Source organism: Columba livia, chromosome 1, assembly GCF_036013475.1.
Source record: "Columba livia isolate bColLiv1 breed racing homer chromosome 1, bColLiv1.pat.W.v2, whole genome shotgun sequence".
Lineage (NCBI taxonomy): Eukaryota > Metazoa > Chordata > Aves > Columbiformes > Columbidae > Columba > Columba livia.
In genome coordinates, this window is record NC_088602.1 from 24,567,879 (window position 1) to 24,582,887 (window position 15,009).

General features: G+C 37.2%; 1 protein-coding gene across 4 annotated transcripts in view; it reads left to right on the forward strand.

Moving 5' to 3' along the window:
• Window positions 1-15,009, forward strand: part of B3GLCT (beta 3-glucosyltransferase) — a 78,322-nt gene that overhangs the window by 24,954 nt on the left and 38,359 nt on the right. For all 4 annotated transcript variants that reach the window (XM_065051312.1, XM_065051319.1, XM_065051338.1 and 1 more), the window contains exons 3-4: window positions 2,996-3,035; window positions 10,013-10,122. In XM_065051312.1, the coding sequence (XP_064907384.1) occupies window positions 2,996-3,035; window positions 10,013-10,122 (150 nt within the window). The remainder of the gene's footprint in view (window positions 1-2,995; window positions 3,036-10,012; window positions 10,123-15,009) is intronic.

Consider the following 15,009-nt stretch of genomic DNA (forward strand, 5'->3'; position numbering starts at 1 on the left):
TGTTTTGATCATTGACTTCAGTGGTACTAAAAGTCAAATGGTGTCGTTTTTTGTTGCTTATAAGAGGCATTTAATGGGACACAAGTTGCATGTAGCACTGCTGTGTCAGTATTACTAGGCTTTTATTTTATCCTACGGATTCTTAAAATTTGTTCTTAGCACTTTTGATTTATTTCGTATGCTGGATTTCCTGGTTTATGTTGACATTGTATTAAGAGAATTAGGTTTTTTTGGTTTTTGTTGTATTCTTTTTCCCAGGATCAGCTGAAGAGTGCATTAGAAACTTTTAGTGAAAAATAACCCAACTTGTCGATTTTGCATAGTTTCTACAAGTTGATAGTGTTATTGTTGTTGAGTACATAACCTTTATTAGTTCAGAGACAGGTTTTCCTTTCCTCTTGGTGTTGCTAAATATATAATACATTGGGAGAGAAATGGCTGCCTCTTTGCTAAATTAGCATTATTACACATTGCTGCCCAAGTCACAGCTCAAGTAAAGCTTGCGTATGAAATTTCAGATTAGAAGAACTAATGGTCAGAGCTCATCCTCCCTCTAAACAGCATAAGGGATGTTAGATGTGTATGAATGTATGTCTTTTAACAGACTTCTACCTACCAGATTTTTATATGTATATATTTGTAACAGATATTTGTGTATGCATAAAAGAGGGAGGAAAATAAAATAAAATGTTCTGGAATGAATCAAGAGTTAGAATATATAACTGCTAATTAGATCTAGTGATCTCACATCAAATGCAATGGAAGTATGATTAGAGATCAATGTTTCTAATAATTTTGGGGGTTGATGATGATTGCTGTGTCTATAGTAATTTTCATAAATGAAAAAGATCCCTATTGCAAACTGCTGATCTGCTGCAGTGTGTCTGGGAGACTAGGTAATGTCATTCTGTTTTCATTATTTATAAGTTGCTGTTTGTCAAATTCCATTACTGTCTCTATCCAGCTGCTTAATGTTATCATTCTTATATATGATATAATTTGTGAAGGCTTTTCTGCTATGTTAGAGTTTCAAAACTTTCCCTCAGATGAACTCTTCAGGCCAAAATCCTGGGATGTAACGGGCAACAATTGTTTTGTTCTGTGTTTTAATAAAGATAGGTGTAAAATATGGCTGCTTCATCATGCTGTGTACTACAAAACACATACTTTTTTGTTTCTGTAGAAAATTAATCTTCCCGTGTTGTTTATGATACAAGTTGTCGTAGAATGTGGTGTGTATTACACTGTAGGATGGTAGCACTGTGTATAGTCATCAGAGTAACTTGGTCTTACAAGAATTTTTTTAAACTATATTGACCAAGTCAAGAAAAAGGGTCATAAGCATGCAAGCAAAGCAGTCATTCTTCAAAAGGTTTTATAGCTGGCTACCGAGGAAGCTGGAGCTTCTACATTTCAGTGTAAAAGTCAGATCTGGACAGAGGGAGAGATCGTCTGATGTGAGTAAGACTAAAAGGATTAGATGTATCATGGAGTCAAAGAATCATTTTGGTTGGAAAAGACCTTTAAGATCTTAGAGTCCAACCATAAACCTAGCGTGACCAAGTCCACCACTAAACTGTGTCCCTAAGAACCTCACCTATGTTTCTTCTAAACACCTCAGGGATGGTGACTCATCCACTACCCTGGGCAGCCTGTTCCAATGTCTGACAACCCTTTGGATGAAGAATTTTTTCCTAATATCCAGTCTAAATCTCCACTGGTGCAACTAGAGGCCATTTGTTCTCATCCTATCACTTGTTACTTGGGAGAAGAGACCAACACCCTCCATGCTACACCCTCCTTTCAGGCAGTTGTAGACAGTGACAAGGTCTCCCCTCAGCCTCCTTTTCTCCAGGCTGAACAGCCCCAGTTCCCTCAGCTGCTCCTCATCAGACTTGTGCTCCAGACCCCTCACCAGCTTCGTCGCCCTTCTCTGAACTTGCTCCAGCACCAAAATGTCTTATAGTGAGGGGCCAAAAACTGATATGGTATTTAAATAAAATGTGTTTATAAATAGGAATTGTCACAAGGGTAGAAAAACTATATATAAGCTTATTACAGAGGAGTGCCTTGTATGGCACTTCTGTCTGAAGGTCTTAAAACACTTGAATCAAGATAAATCCTACAACGTCCTTATACAATTACTAAGGATGATCTTGATTTTACACGTGGAGAAGCCAAAGCACTGAGGTGCTGTTACCAGGGAGAAATTGTGCAGTAAGTAAAGGCTCTGTTTTCCTTCCTACTATTTTTGTAGGGAGTACAGAACTATTTCTTCAGTCCTGTCTCTCTAACAGTGAGCAGTTCTTAAACACCTTTCCACTCAGCCTCTGTTACTTAGAAGAAATTTAATATGCTCCTAAGATATGTTTATGTGTATGTTTTGGTTTCGTGTTTAGCAATGCAAATGCAGTGTCACTGTTGCCTGTTCCTCAGCACTCTGTTAAAATTCCATCACAAATGTGTGTGATACCTGAGTAAATCCCGGTGAAGTCATGTTACGTACAACAACTTTTTCATATTTATTTGTCTTGCTTTTGAGTCTTCCTTTAAGAACTGTATTTCAATAGATACTTGATAGTGGATCAAATAAGTAAGAGTTTGTTGGAGTTTTTTTACACACTGGACAGGTATGATTGTATTAAAGTTCCATATTCCAAACTTGTGCTCAGGAGATACATATTAAAAAAAAATACTGAAAGACTCTGTTAGTATTAACTTAAAGAGCTCTGGCATAAATAGAGTCATGGAAAAGTTTTTTCTTTTATAAAATTAATTCCTCTAATGTCTTCTAAGTAATAGTGTACAAACGTGGATTATCTCTTTCAGTCCTCAATGATCAAAAACTTTGTTTTAGCTTTTTTATTAGTTCTTAGGTTAAAACTTCCACATGTGCATTTACAATCTGCTGAATGCTTTGACTCCCTGTGTTTCTTTATAGAAATATTTGAGTTTTTGCCTGTATCCTTATTTTGCCTTTTCTCCTTTCTCCTAGAAGTCTGAAAAAAGTGGAGCAATTAGTAAAATAAGCAGAGGTAAGTAGTGAATAGTGTGTATTTGGTTTTGCTTGTGGCTGCCTTTTTAGTATAAATGAAATGTGATTATGCTTTGGAAAGTGTCTGTGGGAGTGAACAGAGTGAACAGTGTCTAAATGCTCAACAACATTGTTAATTGCTGATTCCTAAATACTTTGTATTTTGTTCATTGCTCATGTACTCTCATCAGACAGAAGCTTCTCAATCTTTGTATTTGCAGTTCATGTAGTTAAGTGTTTTTCTCAAGATGTGCACTTCCACTATGAAACTGCTGCATTGCTTTTGTTGTACATAGCATTTTAAAATGAAATTTCATGATACTTGGTAGCAGTTCTTGTAAAAACTTAACATGAAACTGAATTTTACCCTTCTGCTAGGTTCTCATGGTACTTGTAATAACTAGGGTTATTATAAATTACTTGTAACAACTTGTAATAACTTTGTAATATCTGGAAACAAGTATTTTAAAAACATGTCAAACATTAATAGGGTACTGAGTGGTAAAATACATTTTCACTGGACATGTGAGGTAAATTATGTGAATAAAAATTCTGCAAACTTTTCCCTCTTCTGGAAGCAATTCTGATGTCCTTTAAGCAAAAAGTTTACAGATGTGAGATAAGGACTTGCAGTCTCCGCACTGTGACCTAGTGCTGCCTCTGCTGTACTAGAGAAGTTCAATTCCTAAAGCAGCCTCCACTGTTGTGGTGCTTCTCCTCTTCTAAACCCTGAGCGCTTGGGGCTGCTGGTTCTAAAAACAACCAGCTTGACCCTGTTTCTATTGCAGCGTTTTCTGAGTGCTTGTGGCCTCATTCTGACATGGAAGCTGAACACTGGGAAGATTTAGCATGCTTTTAATGGAGTTGCTAACAGGACTGTGAATGGTACTGAGAAGATCAGATTTTGGGTTGTTCGTTGCCTTGTTTTGGAGTTAGTTACAAGCTCTGTCCCTAGCAGAGATAACCAGTTCTGTGGAAATTAATTAAGTCCCTTGTCCCATTTATCTCTCCCCTTTACCACTGAAAGGTTGGGACCTGTCTATAGAAGCTTCATTACTCTGTGTCCCTGTTCCCCCATCCTTACCTGTTGTCAAACAAACCCTGTTTCCTCTTTGTGTTCTTTCATCTCTCTCTGTGCCATCTCATAGCGCAGCCAGGTGCTGGTTGCTGCTTTTATCACTCCCAGCAGACCTGCTGTGTCTCGCTTCATAGAACACCCAGTGAGCCACTGACAGACTGTTTGTTTTGCTTTTGACAGCACTCAGTTTTCATAAGTTTTAATATAATCTCATTACTTAGGAAAGTTATATTTAGGAATTTTACAATGGTACTTTAGTGATACAACCACCATCTGCCATCTATTGTTTGTTTCAGCAGGAGATCACTTTAAAGCAGACAAACGTATTTCATGCAGAAGGTAGCAAAATTTAGAAATGTGCTGCTGCAGGACGCTGTGCAAGCAAACCATACCAGCAGTTTCAAGAGGAGACAAGTCCATAAATGTATGGTGAGATAAATAGGCAGCAATGTATCTTCTGGCATTTCCTAATACAATAGTTGTGGATGCTGTGAGAGTATAAGGAACACTGGAGAAAGTGAAGGTCTTGTGCTGTCCCAAAATAGCGTTTCCTGTTGCTACTATTGAAGATAATGTGTTGGACTGGATAGACAATTGGTCTGATTATAGAATCATAGAATAGTTTGCATTGGAAGGGACCTTTAAAGGTAATATGCCATTTCTTGTGTTCTGTATCTTTTTTTAAACAAGATTATGCCTCTCCTTAGGGGAGATTTTTTTTTTAAGTCTCTTTTAACACATTTCTGTTGGAAGGACTTGAAACAGAATAAAGTTCTTGATGGTTCATAGTTCCTGTGATTCTTTTTTTTCATTCTTCTTTCTCAAAATGTTATACAAGAAAATTCTTTCACCTTTATAAATAAGCTGTACCTTTGTACCAAGGAAGCAAAGTTACCAGCTATAGTTTGCCTTTCATAGTTTTAAGTGATCTTTTAAGTGCTCATCCCAAGCCTTTGAAGACAGTTATCGACCTCTTGATATCCCAGTCACTGGGGAGACAAGTGTAATACAGAGAAGACTGAACTTGATGTTCTCATGATTGCTTTGTCTACCCAGAATGTGGTGTGGCTTTCTGGGTTCGTTGGTGTACATAGAGTTTCAGGCATGGATGTGCTATAGTCCAGCCAAAAAATCAGTGATGTGACTTAACAATGGTGGGTCATCATTGCCACACCATAGCAAAACGTCTTGCCCTTCATGTGGATGTGTAGATACTCTATTGGTGAGTGTATTTGTTCCCAAATGGTAGACTATATTGTTAACCAACAGTGGTTTCAGCTTTTAGAATATTTGAGTAACAAAAGCAACTATTTTCTTGAAGTGAGGCACCGGCTGTTTCAGGCCAGTGTACTGTGATTTCACCACCTTTTGAAACTCAAGGAAGCATTGAGCTTGGGAGTGCAAGTTCTCTAGATTCCTTCTGCAGTCTGTGGAAAGAGAGGGGCCTTCCAGAGGGTGACAGAGATCCAGAAAGATCCCGATAACTTTGTATAAACACATTTACAAATTATTAGCGTGAGAAAAGACTCGTCTCTATTTTCAACTATGGAAGCTTTATACTAGTCTACTAAAATCTAGTCAAAACATAAGGACTAAAAGATCCTCATCTGGAGTCTCAGGTTGATTTTAGAGTTGGCATCCCTGGAGACATTCAAGGCCAGGCTGGACAGGGTTCTGAGGAACCTGATCTAGTTGAAGATGTCCCTGCTCATTGCAGGGCACTTGGACTAGATGACCTTTGAAGGTCCCTTCCAACATAAACTGTTCTATGATTCTACAAAAGTAGGGGAGGGCCTAAAGAATACGCAAGTGGCCTAATTTTTTTAAGCCCAAATTGGAAGCTGGGTTTTCTGACCTACACAGTAGAGCCTCCAGTTTGTGAGTTAAAGCACCAGTTTAGATTTTGTCTGGCTAAATAATGAGACATTTTGTACTTTCTCACTGGAATGCAAACCCTATTTTCATTATACAAATATTACATTTAGTCTTAATTTTATTTCCATAATTTCTTAGGGAAAAAAACAAACAAACAAACAAACAAATAAAAGAGGAGTTAGGTTTAAGCACCATTGACAGAGCTGCAAAGGTGTCAGTGACATTCTTTTACCTATTAGAGGCCAGTGGTTAGACTGCAGGTGCTATGCAGTGCGCATAGGTCAGACTGCATCCTAGTTGTTTTAAATTCATAGTTGTCATTTTTGTGAAAATGGTTTGGACCATGTCACATACTCCAGGAAATTTATAAATCATCCTGGAATTCTCTCTTTTCTGTTGATACCTGTTCTACCTTTTTAATAATGCTTTTAAACATTCAGTGAGCCAGAGACATAGTTCTGAGTGCCCACTGCTTCAGGAGAGTTAGGTAATTAGGAAGGTCAGGCATCATTTTCACTCTTCTCCATTTCTAGAACAATAGGAGAGGAGGGGGAAGACCCACCTCAGATTATATTTGCAACCTGGAAATGAAGAGACTGACTTAGAACGCCAAAGACCTACATCCAGGTCCAAACTATCTCACAGATGAGAATTCGGGTTTCTTTTATCCTGAGTGAATGCTTTATCCTCTTACTACCAGAGAATAAAGCAGAAATGTTTTTTTGCCAGAAAGGTTATTTTTTTTTCAGTAGCTTTGAATTGACTAAAACAGCCTTTTGTGGTAAATAAAGTTTGTTGAAAAATTAAAGAAAAAAACCCACACAGGTAGTTTATTTGTGCTGGCCCTTATACTGTAATGCTTATCTTCCAAATGGCAGTATTTCTCCATTGCCATCTTTTGAACTGATTTAGGGCTAATTACTAAGGAGGTGTATTCTGTATAGGGCCATTGTATACTTGCTGAAACACACATTACTGTTACTGGCTAGTTAAAAGCTTATTAAGGCTCCATTCTGTTTTGCAACAAGACACGGTGGTGATAAGATTCAGGAAGTTTCAGCATTCCTGTTTCTCAGCTTTTTTTTTTTTTACTATTATTTTTTTAATGAACTTGCAGTATATTTCCAAACAAGGAGCATTCAGGATTGTTGAAGATATTTTCCAGATATGGAAATGTCTTAGGAAAATAAGACAACGAGAGAAATATAGTAAATCATGAGCTCTTCTGGATGTTAATCTTCCACAATACTCCATTCTTTGCCTTGCTTGGTTGACTATTTCTCAACTTGAGAAACAATTTAGGTGTTTAAAATTTTACATACTTTCTGTTGACATTTTAATATGCTGAATATTTCTTTTGATGGGCTATTCTAAAGTGTCTATAGCAGAGGAAACTATTGCCATTGGATTAAAGCAGTAACATCAAAGCAGTTATTAGAGTATTCCTAGAAAGTTGTGGGATATCACAGCTGTTGTTAAATGTACCATGAGTGAAAATGAGCCTAATTTGGATGCTTTCACATCTGTAAATGTACCAATACTAAAACAGTAATTATATAAAGCAATATAGTTTTTGCTTTTTATCTCTGGGAATATTTTCGATGCTGTGCATGTAGTTTTAGCCCTTTGACTCTCACTAGCATCATTGAAGTGTCAATTTTCACACTAAGTTTAATTTTTGCACAGGAAGTCTAGCAAATTTTGGGTTAGAAAGCAAATAGCTGCTATTCAGACATTTTTATCAGGGGGCTGGGGGGTGTTTAAGCAGTTTGGTGAGTGGGTCAGAGCATGAAGGAATGCTACATGGGAAAATAGGAAATCAGAACTGCTATCTCTGTTAGTGTTTGCGCCATCGCCACAACTTTATCACCAGAAACCTTAAACAATTTGATGTTTTCAGAGCTTGTCTTGGTCAATAAGCTAATAAATTGAGGGGAAAAGAGTATTGGGGGGAAGTAGAAAAACATTTGACTGCAGCTTTGAGCTGTCATAGGTCTAAATTAACAAGTAACTGACCAGAGGAACAAAGGAATGTAGTTGACGGTCAGGTCTTGGACGTGGCAGTCTTCTCATAATCTCAGCAAGATGTTTGGGGTTAATGCTCTTTTTTTGCCACTGTTTTTCTTGTGATCCTTCTTCAGGTGCTCAGTTTTACTCTTTTTTTCTTGAGATTATTACTTTCCTTCAGTGGACGTTTATCCTCCATCTTTGTTCTCCTGTTCTTCACTCATTCTACTCTATTTGCCAAGTTAGTGTTTTTAACCTAGAGGTCAAGATTTCGATGTGAGACTGGGATCTCTTAAGTTGACTTGATTTACAGTGCAAGAATATACATTTAAAAAAATAAGTATTGCATGATGTAAAACTTGAATTTATACTGCAGTGAAACCGCAGATGCAGAACGTTGAAATACTGCTCTGTCATTGAGATGTTTGTCTTCACAAAGACGTTGTTTGTAGTAAAATCTGGCAGCTTTCGGTCAGTTGTGACTCTCTGGATTTTCTCTGCTGAACTTTTGTCCTGGTCTGTCTTCAGTTTGACAGCTCCTGTATCTCACTCAAAGTTTGATTTCAATGGAATACCAGTAACTGTTCTCAGAAAGCTCTCGTATAGGTTTTATCTTTAATATCCCTGTCAGGTTTCATAATCTTGCTAATGATGGTGGTCTTGAAGTTCTGATTTTCTGAAATTTGACTCCTACGTTTTTTTTGTTGTTCTGTTGTGCACTTTGTTCTTTCTCCACATTTTTGACATTCTCTACAGATCCCATGGGACTTCGTCTCTGGTTTCTTTACTTTTGGTATTGTCTTGGAGTGATGTCACCCTTGGACATTAACTCCACAGCCTTTTCTGTGCTGTCTCCTCCTTGAATTAACTAGAATTCATTATCTCTTACGCCTGATCTGTCACCTCGAGTGACAGAATTTAAATGCAGTTCTCAACCCATGTCCACCCTCCCCACAAGTCATCTGCTACCTCATTGAACACTGAACATCATTACTGTTGTTTTTGTTGTTTAGGCAGTGATTGGTGAGTCGCTTGTACTTTTTCAGTTACTATAACAAGTTTCCTCATCTGCACACTTTCCACACAGTACCTGCCTTTCCTGGCAAACCCAACAGAGACTCTAGTATAACGTCTCCTCGTTTTATACGTTTATATGTTGGGTGGGTTATACAGCATAGGTCAAACTTGGTAAGAATTCTGAAGAGGGCATCTGTCCTCTCCTCTTCATTTTACCTTCTCATCCTCTACTGCGTTCTGCTTCTGAACAGGATCAAATCTGCCTATTTTTTCCAGCCTTCAAAGTACTGGAATCTGTCTATGTGCAGCTATGTCCAGCTATGGCATGAGCCTTCATCATCTACTTGTATTTTTTTAATAAGCTTTTTGTGTGTGTCCATAAATGTCTGCAAAGCTACTTCATTATTTTCTTTTAAATTTCTCACAGTCTCCTCTCCAGTTGAAAGTTCTTAAACATTGTGCCTTTAGACACTGTGAAGAACACTGGAGGTGTCAGTGCTGTCCCATCAGATTAAAGTATTGCCTCATTGTTCTCATGTACATCTCTGTCCATCTGATGTGTGTTTCTGGGTAGGGTAAGAAGCTCTTTATTGAGGAAGCATCTTTTCAATTTCATGTTCATTCATTGCCTAGTGAGAGGAGATGCTGGTCTATGGCTCACACCTTTTAACTCTGGTAATAATGAGTGGTAGTGTATTGGGGAACAAGGAACTTCATGGATGTGGCTACAGTTAACTGTGGGCATAAATGTACTTTTTTTTGTTACTGCAGATCTCCCAGTTATGTTGTACTTTCTATGCATTAATCCTCAAAAGGGCTGGTTTGGATTTTTTCAGTCCGTTAAATTATGCCTTTTTGTTATTTCATTAAATATTCTTATAACTAAAGAAATAGCTTGCTGTGTAGTAGACTCCCCCCCCCACCTGGGTTCTCAGCAGCTTTGGAGCAAAACTGAAAATAACCTCTTTTGTCTTTAAATCTTCTTATTTTCTGATTCACAGAATTAAAAGAAATTATATTTGTCATCCAGAGTCAAAGCAATTCTTTTCATTCCAAGAGAGCAGAAGATCTAAAAAGAGATATTTTAAAACAGGCTGCAGATCTTGGAAAGGTATGTTTAGATAATATAGATTGCACCTTGTCATGTATGTTTTCACTGCATTTTACAAAAAATATCATTTTCTATTGTGCCTTTTTTGGATCTGTTTTATTCATTTTGTTAATTGCCTTCTATGTGGTTACAAGGGTACTGTTTCAGTGGTTGTTTACTGATTGTATGCTATGATGTATCACCAGATAATTTTAATTTGAACTATCTATCTTTTTGTATAATAATTGGCTTTTTTTGGACAGCATTTGATGTAAGAGTGATAACAAGAAAGACTTGTGCATTTGCTATTTTTATATGCTATTTTTATGAAGTGAAAAACAGAATAATCTGAGCACTACTCAGGATAATTTTTAGGTGAGTATTTTATTTTAGTGGAGCAAATGAAGATTCGGTAATGTAGATTTTGTCAGAATTTCGTTGCACAAATGTAGCGTTGTGGCAGTAGAGCAGCAAAGTACGTGGATATTAAAATCCTAACGCAGGATTCCCAGTTTCCTACAGCAGTAGCCTCTGTGGCCCAGGTGGGTGTCAGCCCCCCCGTGCAGTTCGTTCCCTGGTCGCCCCTTGTTCCTCTGCCACCCATCGCAGAACGAGCCCTTTGCCTCTCACCTGCCGCTGGGCGCTGCTGGTCCGGGAGCTGCGTGTCGCACACGTCTGCATTTGACTTTGCGCTCTAATACCAAATTTTACTTGTAAAGCTTTAGCTGAGAGAGGAGAGGTTTTTAAGACTTACATTGAAGGTTAAGTTTTCTTTGTGTTTAATAAAAAGAACAAAGTAAGAGGCAGACTTCCCCTGATGTGAAATAGCTTGTTGTGAGGTTATTAGACCTATTTTTCAATTCTAGGTTCTTTGTTGTAAAGGAAAAAGAAGTCTGATTTAAATTGTCATATATATCTTGGCCTTGGAGTGTCTAAAATCAGCTTCCTGGGCGTTTTAGGCTTTATTTATCCAATCTTATCAAACTTGTTATAATTAAATCTGTGCTAAATACAATTTTTAATCCCTTAATGAAATCAGTCATGTGAACAGCCTTTGTTCTGCGGACTTCTGCTCCTTCGTGGTCCTCTTTGGGATTTGGGCAAGTGTTCAGATACAGTGTGTGGAGAGGGGATTATGACTTCAGTTGTTAAAAGCATGGATTTTAGTTGAGTTCTGAAATGGATGTTGCAAAACAGGAACGATGAAAAGATCAATAAATGGAAGTGTAAATAATTTCAGTGAGGCAGGAATATAGGCATGTTTTATGAGAGAGAATTAACTTTTTTTTTTTATAATCAGAGTTGTGCCTGTGACTCCTTCTGCCTTGAGCAAACTGAACTGGCAAACCGAAGTTTGTGTTTTTCATTAAAAAGAATAAAAGTGAAATTATTACTTTCAGGCAAATGAAGGTAAATCTGTGTATTTTAAAGGACAACTGCTGTACAGGGACAAAGGGTTGAATCAACTGAATGATCAGGTTCGTTTGCCTGTTGTCACAGGATGAAATGATAGATATTTAGTCCATCAAGATTCATTAGTTATTATATTCCTGTTTTAAAATGGCAAGTGGAAGCCAGCTGTTAGATTTGTGTTATTGAATGAAACTAGAATATCTGCATTGCTTTAAAATTAAAGAATTCACATTCATATTTATGTTACATTGACCTTTATAAGTGATTTGTCCATTTGTTTTCTTTTACAGCGTACATAAAACATTTTTTCCTGCGAAACTAATCTATAATTCAAGTCATCAGTAGATGTCAGTATTGAGATCATGGTTAAAAGCTTATTCCATAGCAATTTATTGAATATTAACCAAAACCTGTAAGTACAGTAACCAACAGCTAGAACACAGCAATGAAGAAAATTCCTTAAGATTCTGAGATTTCTGCATTTAAGTAGCTGTGCAAACTAGACCTTCCTAAAAAACACCAGATAAGAAAAAGGAAGCTGTCACAGTGTGAAATGATAATATTTGGGGCTGTTCCCATTCTAGCTTATTAAAAAAACGAAAATCAGGATTATGTTTTGGGGTATTATTGAAAAAAGGTCGTAGGTAGGCGCTGGGTAGAGACTCGAACTCTTGTGGGTTACTCTGAGCAGTATTTATTGTAGAAGATTCGCAGGAACAGCAGCGTTGGGTCACCTCCTCAGAGACTGACAATCATACAGCAGTATAACTAGTCATTATATAGGGTTCTAACAGGTATTATGCAACTAAACAAAATCTATCACTGTCTATCACTGTCGATATCTATCACTGTCGATATCCTCAGGTTCCTTCCGTTCCAGTGGTCTGCGGGTTCCACTTCTTCTTTCTTGGCAAGTACCGAACGACAGGTCATCGGGTCGCAGGGCTGGCTTCTTTTGAAGTTTCACCTGTCTCATTTGTTATCCGTAGTTCATCAGTCTAGCATAGAAATCTGCAACCCTAAGAATAGCATTTATCAATGTCTTAACTAAGGGTACAAAGCAAGCATAAGGTAACCACGCTCATGGTTCTGGGTAAGGACTATACAGGGGACAAGCTGAGACTTTCAGCTTTAGCAGCACAGCTTATAACACTGATATAGGCCTAAAATCCTAATTTCCTATTTTCCTACAACAGTTATATTTAATATTAGAAAACAGGTAAAATATGAGTTTTGAGAATTTTTTTTTTTTTGCATGAAATACTGTTTTAGATGCAGTTAATTCTATTTAATTGCCTGGGATCATGACATTGTTTTGAACACAAAGCACTGTTTGTTTCTTTATGAAAACTGGTCTAGTAGAGTAAATGCCTTTTTTTTTTTTCTTCTGAGGGTTCTTATATTGAACATGTTCAGCCAGTTGGTAATGCTCAATAAACTTTTTCCTGAACAGTCTAAAGATTAAGTGGTGTCCTGTGTACATTAACCAGAGGAAATTTAGCAAATTAGTAGTATTCATTGTAGAGTTTAAAAAAACATAGAATCGTTTTGGTTGGAAAAGACCCTTAAGATCATCAAGTCCAATCATTAACCTAACACTGCCAAGTCCACCACTAAACCATGTCCCTAAGAACCTCATCTATGTGTCTTTCAAACACCTTTGGGGATGGTGACTCCACCACTTCCCTGGGCAGCCTGTTCCAATGCCTGACAACCCTTCCCATGAGGAATGTAAGAATAAGATTTTAAGACTAATACCTTGGAGTACTGGAAGATAAAAATTAGTATCACACGCTTCCATATGAATCATAGATGATGTGAAGTTATGACCTCTGTTTTATAGTAGCATTGTAACTATCATTTGCAGTATTTTTACTATTAGGCTTACCTTGTTTTGAGCAAAATCCATCTCATCAAAATAAAGTTTCACAGATTTAAACTTTCCCTACATATAAAAGGGAATATTGCTCATTTGTGAGTTTGAGGACTATTACTGTAGTGATTATTAACATCAGTTGAAAAGAAACAAGCACAGTCAAAAGTATGGAACTGTACATAGAAAACATCCATATCGTGTTGCTTTACTACGTACTTGCTTTAGTTAACCTCTTCATTCAATTTTCATAATATTATTTCTTTGTCAATCTCCCAATTTCCAGTTTGGCTAATGTGAAAATAGTTGACAAATATTAGGAGAAGCCTTTCTTGTTTATTTAAAACAATTTTGCAGAATCCTGTTTCCTGAAGCACAGCAGGAATAAAAATGATCAGAAACCCAGCTGCTCTGTGCCTCAGAAGTTCAGTCTCTTTGTTATATTACAGGATCAAGCTTACACAAGGTTCTATTTTTCTGCTTCCAACAAACATTGATTTTAAGTCACTATCCTAGCTGCTGCATCTGTAAGGTTGAAAAGCCTCTTGGTGCCTGTCTCAGCTTTATTTTATTGTGTCATTAGAGTCATGGCCACAATATTATTTGCCAAAGTGCCAGCTGTTGTTGAGCGTGGTATATGTGCTTTAAAAATCTGTCATTTTTAATTGCCTAGGCTGTATTGGTGGCAGCATCACACTACTTCAGTAATATGGAACATTTCTTTGTTAAAGTGATGGAGAGGGAAGAAAAAGTATAATTAGCTTGCTTGAATTTTGATGTATATATGTTAAGCCATCACCATATTCCTATCTGAAATGATCAGTCTCCAAATCGTTCCTGCTCATGTTTTGGCCATCTGTGAGTCTACTTTTCAGGGAATTTCTAGTCTGTATCTTTTTTTTTTCTTAATTTGCCAGTGGGACATGTGTTCCTTTTCTGGTTGAATTAATGTTTTCTGAAGTTCTCCCTAGCTCTACTTCCACATCTGATTTCAGATGCTGGAGTGAAGCTACCTGAAGTTCTGTTGTCCAAAAGCCTCCTTAAATATTCCTCTGTTATTGTCTGAAACTATTCCCACAATGAATTCTGACATCCATATTTCATCTGAAAGAGATTTTGAAATACTATCAGGCTATGATTGAAACGATTTTTCTTGGTCCGTAGCAGTAGTTGCCTTATTTTATTCCTTGTTAGATATATTCCACAAATGAACAGATTACATTCCTTTTCCAGATCTACAACAAGCTGTACAGCTAAAATTTCCCAGTGGTTCTGAGTCTTGGAGAAGGTCTGAACTGTTCTGCATTGTACCCCTACTGTGAAGCTCACGTGCATGTTAATAATATCGTGGTTATAAAATCTAGTGCAAGGATTTCCCATTCACTGCAACAAAGCTGTTAAAACAGATCTGTATATTTAGAAAAGCTATTAATAGACTTAATTTGCTGGAGACCTTTCGAAATCAATACCATAAATCCATAATGCACAATCCATAATATTTCCGTTGCTTCAATTTCTAGATTACTTGCTCAAATTGTAGATTTTAATCTGAAAACCCCAGAGAAAACCCTTTCCCTCCTGTAGTGGTTTCCCATGACACAGAAGCTGCTTCCACCAGAGAC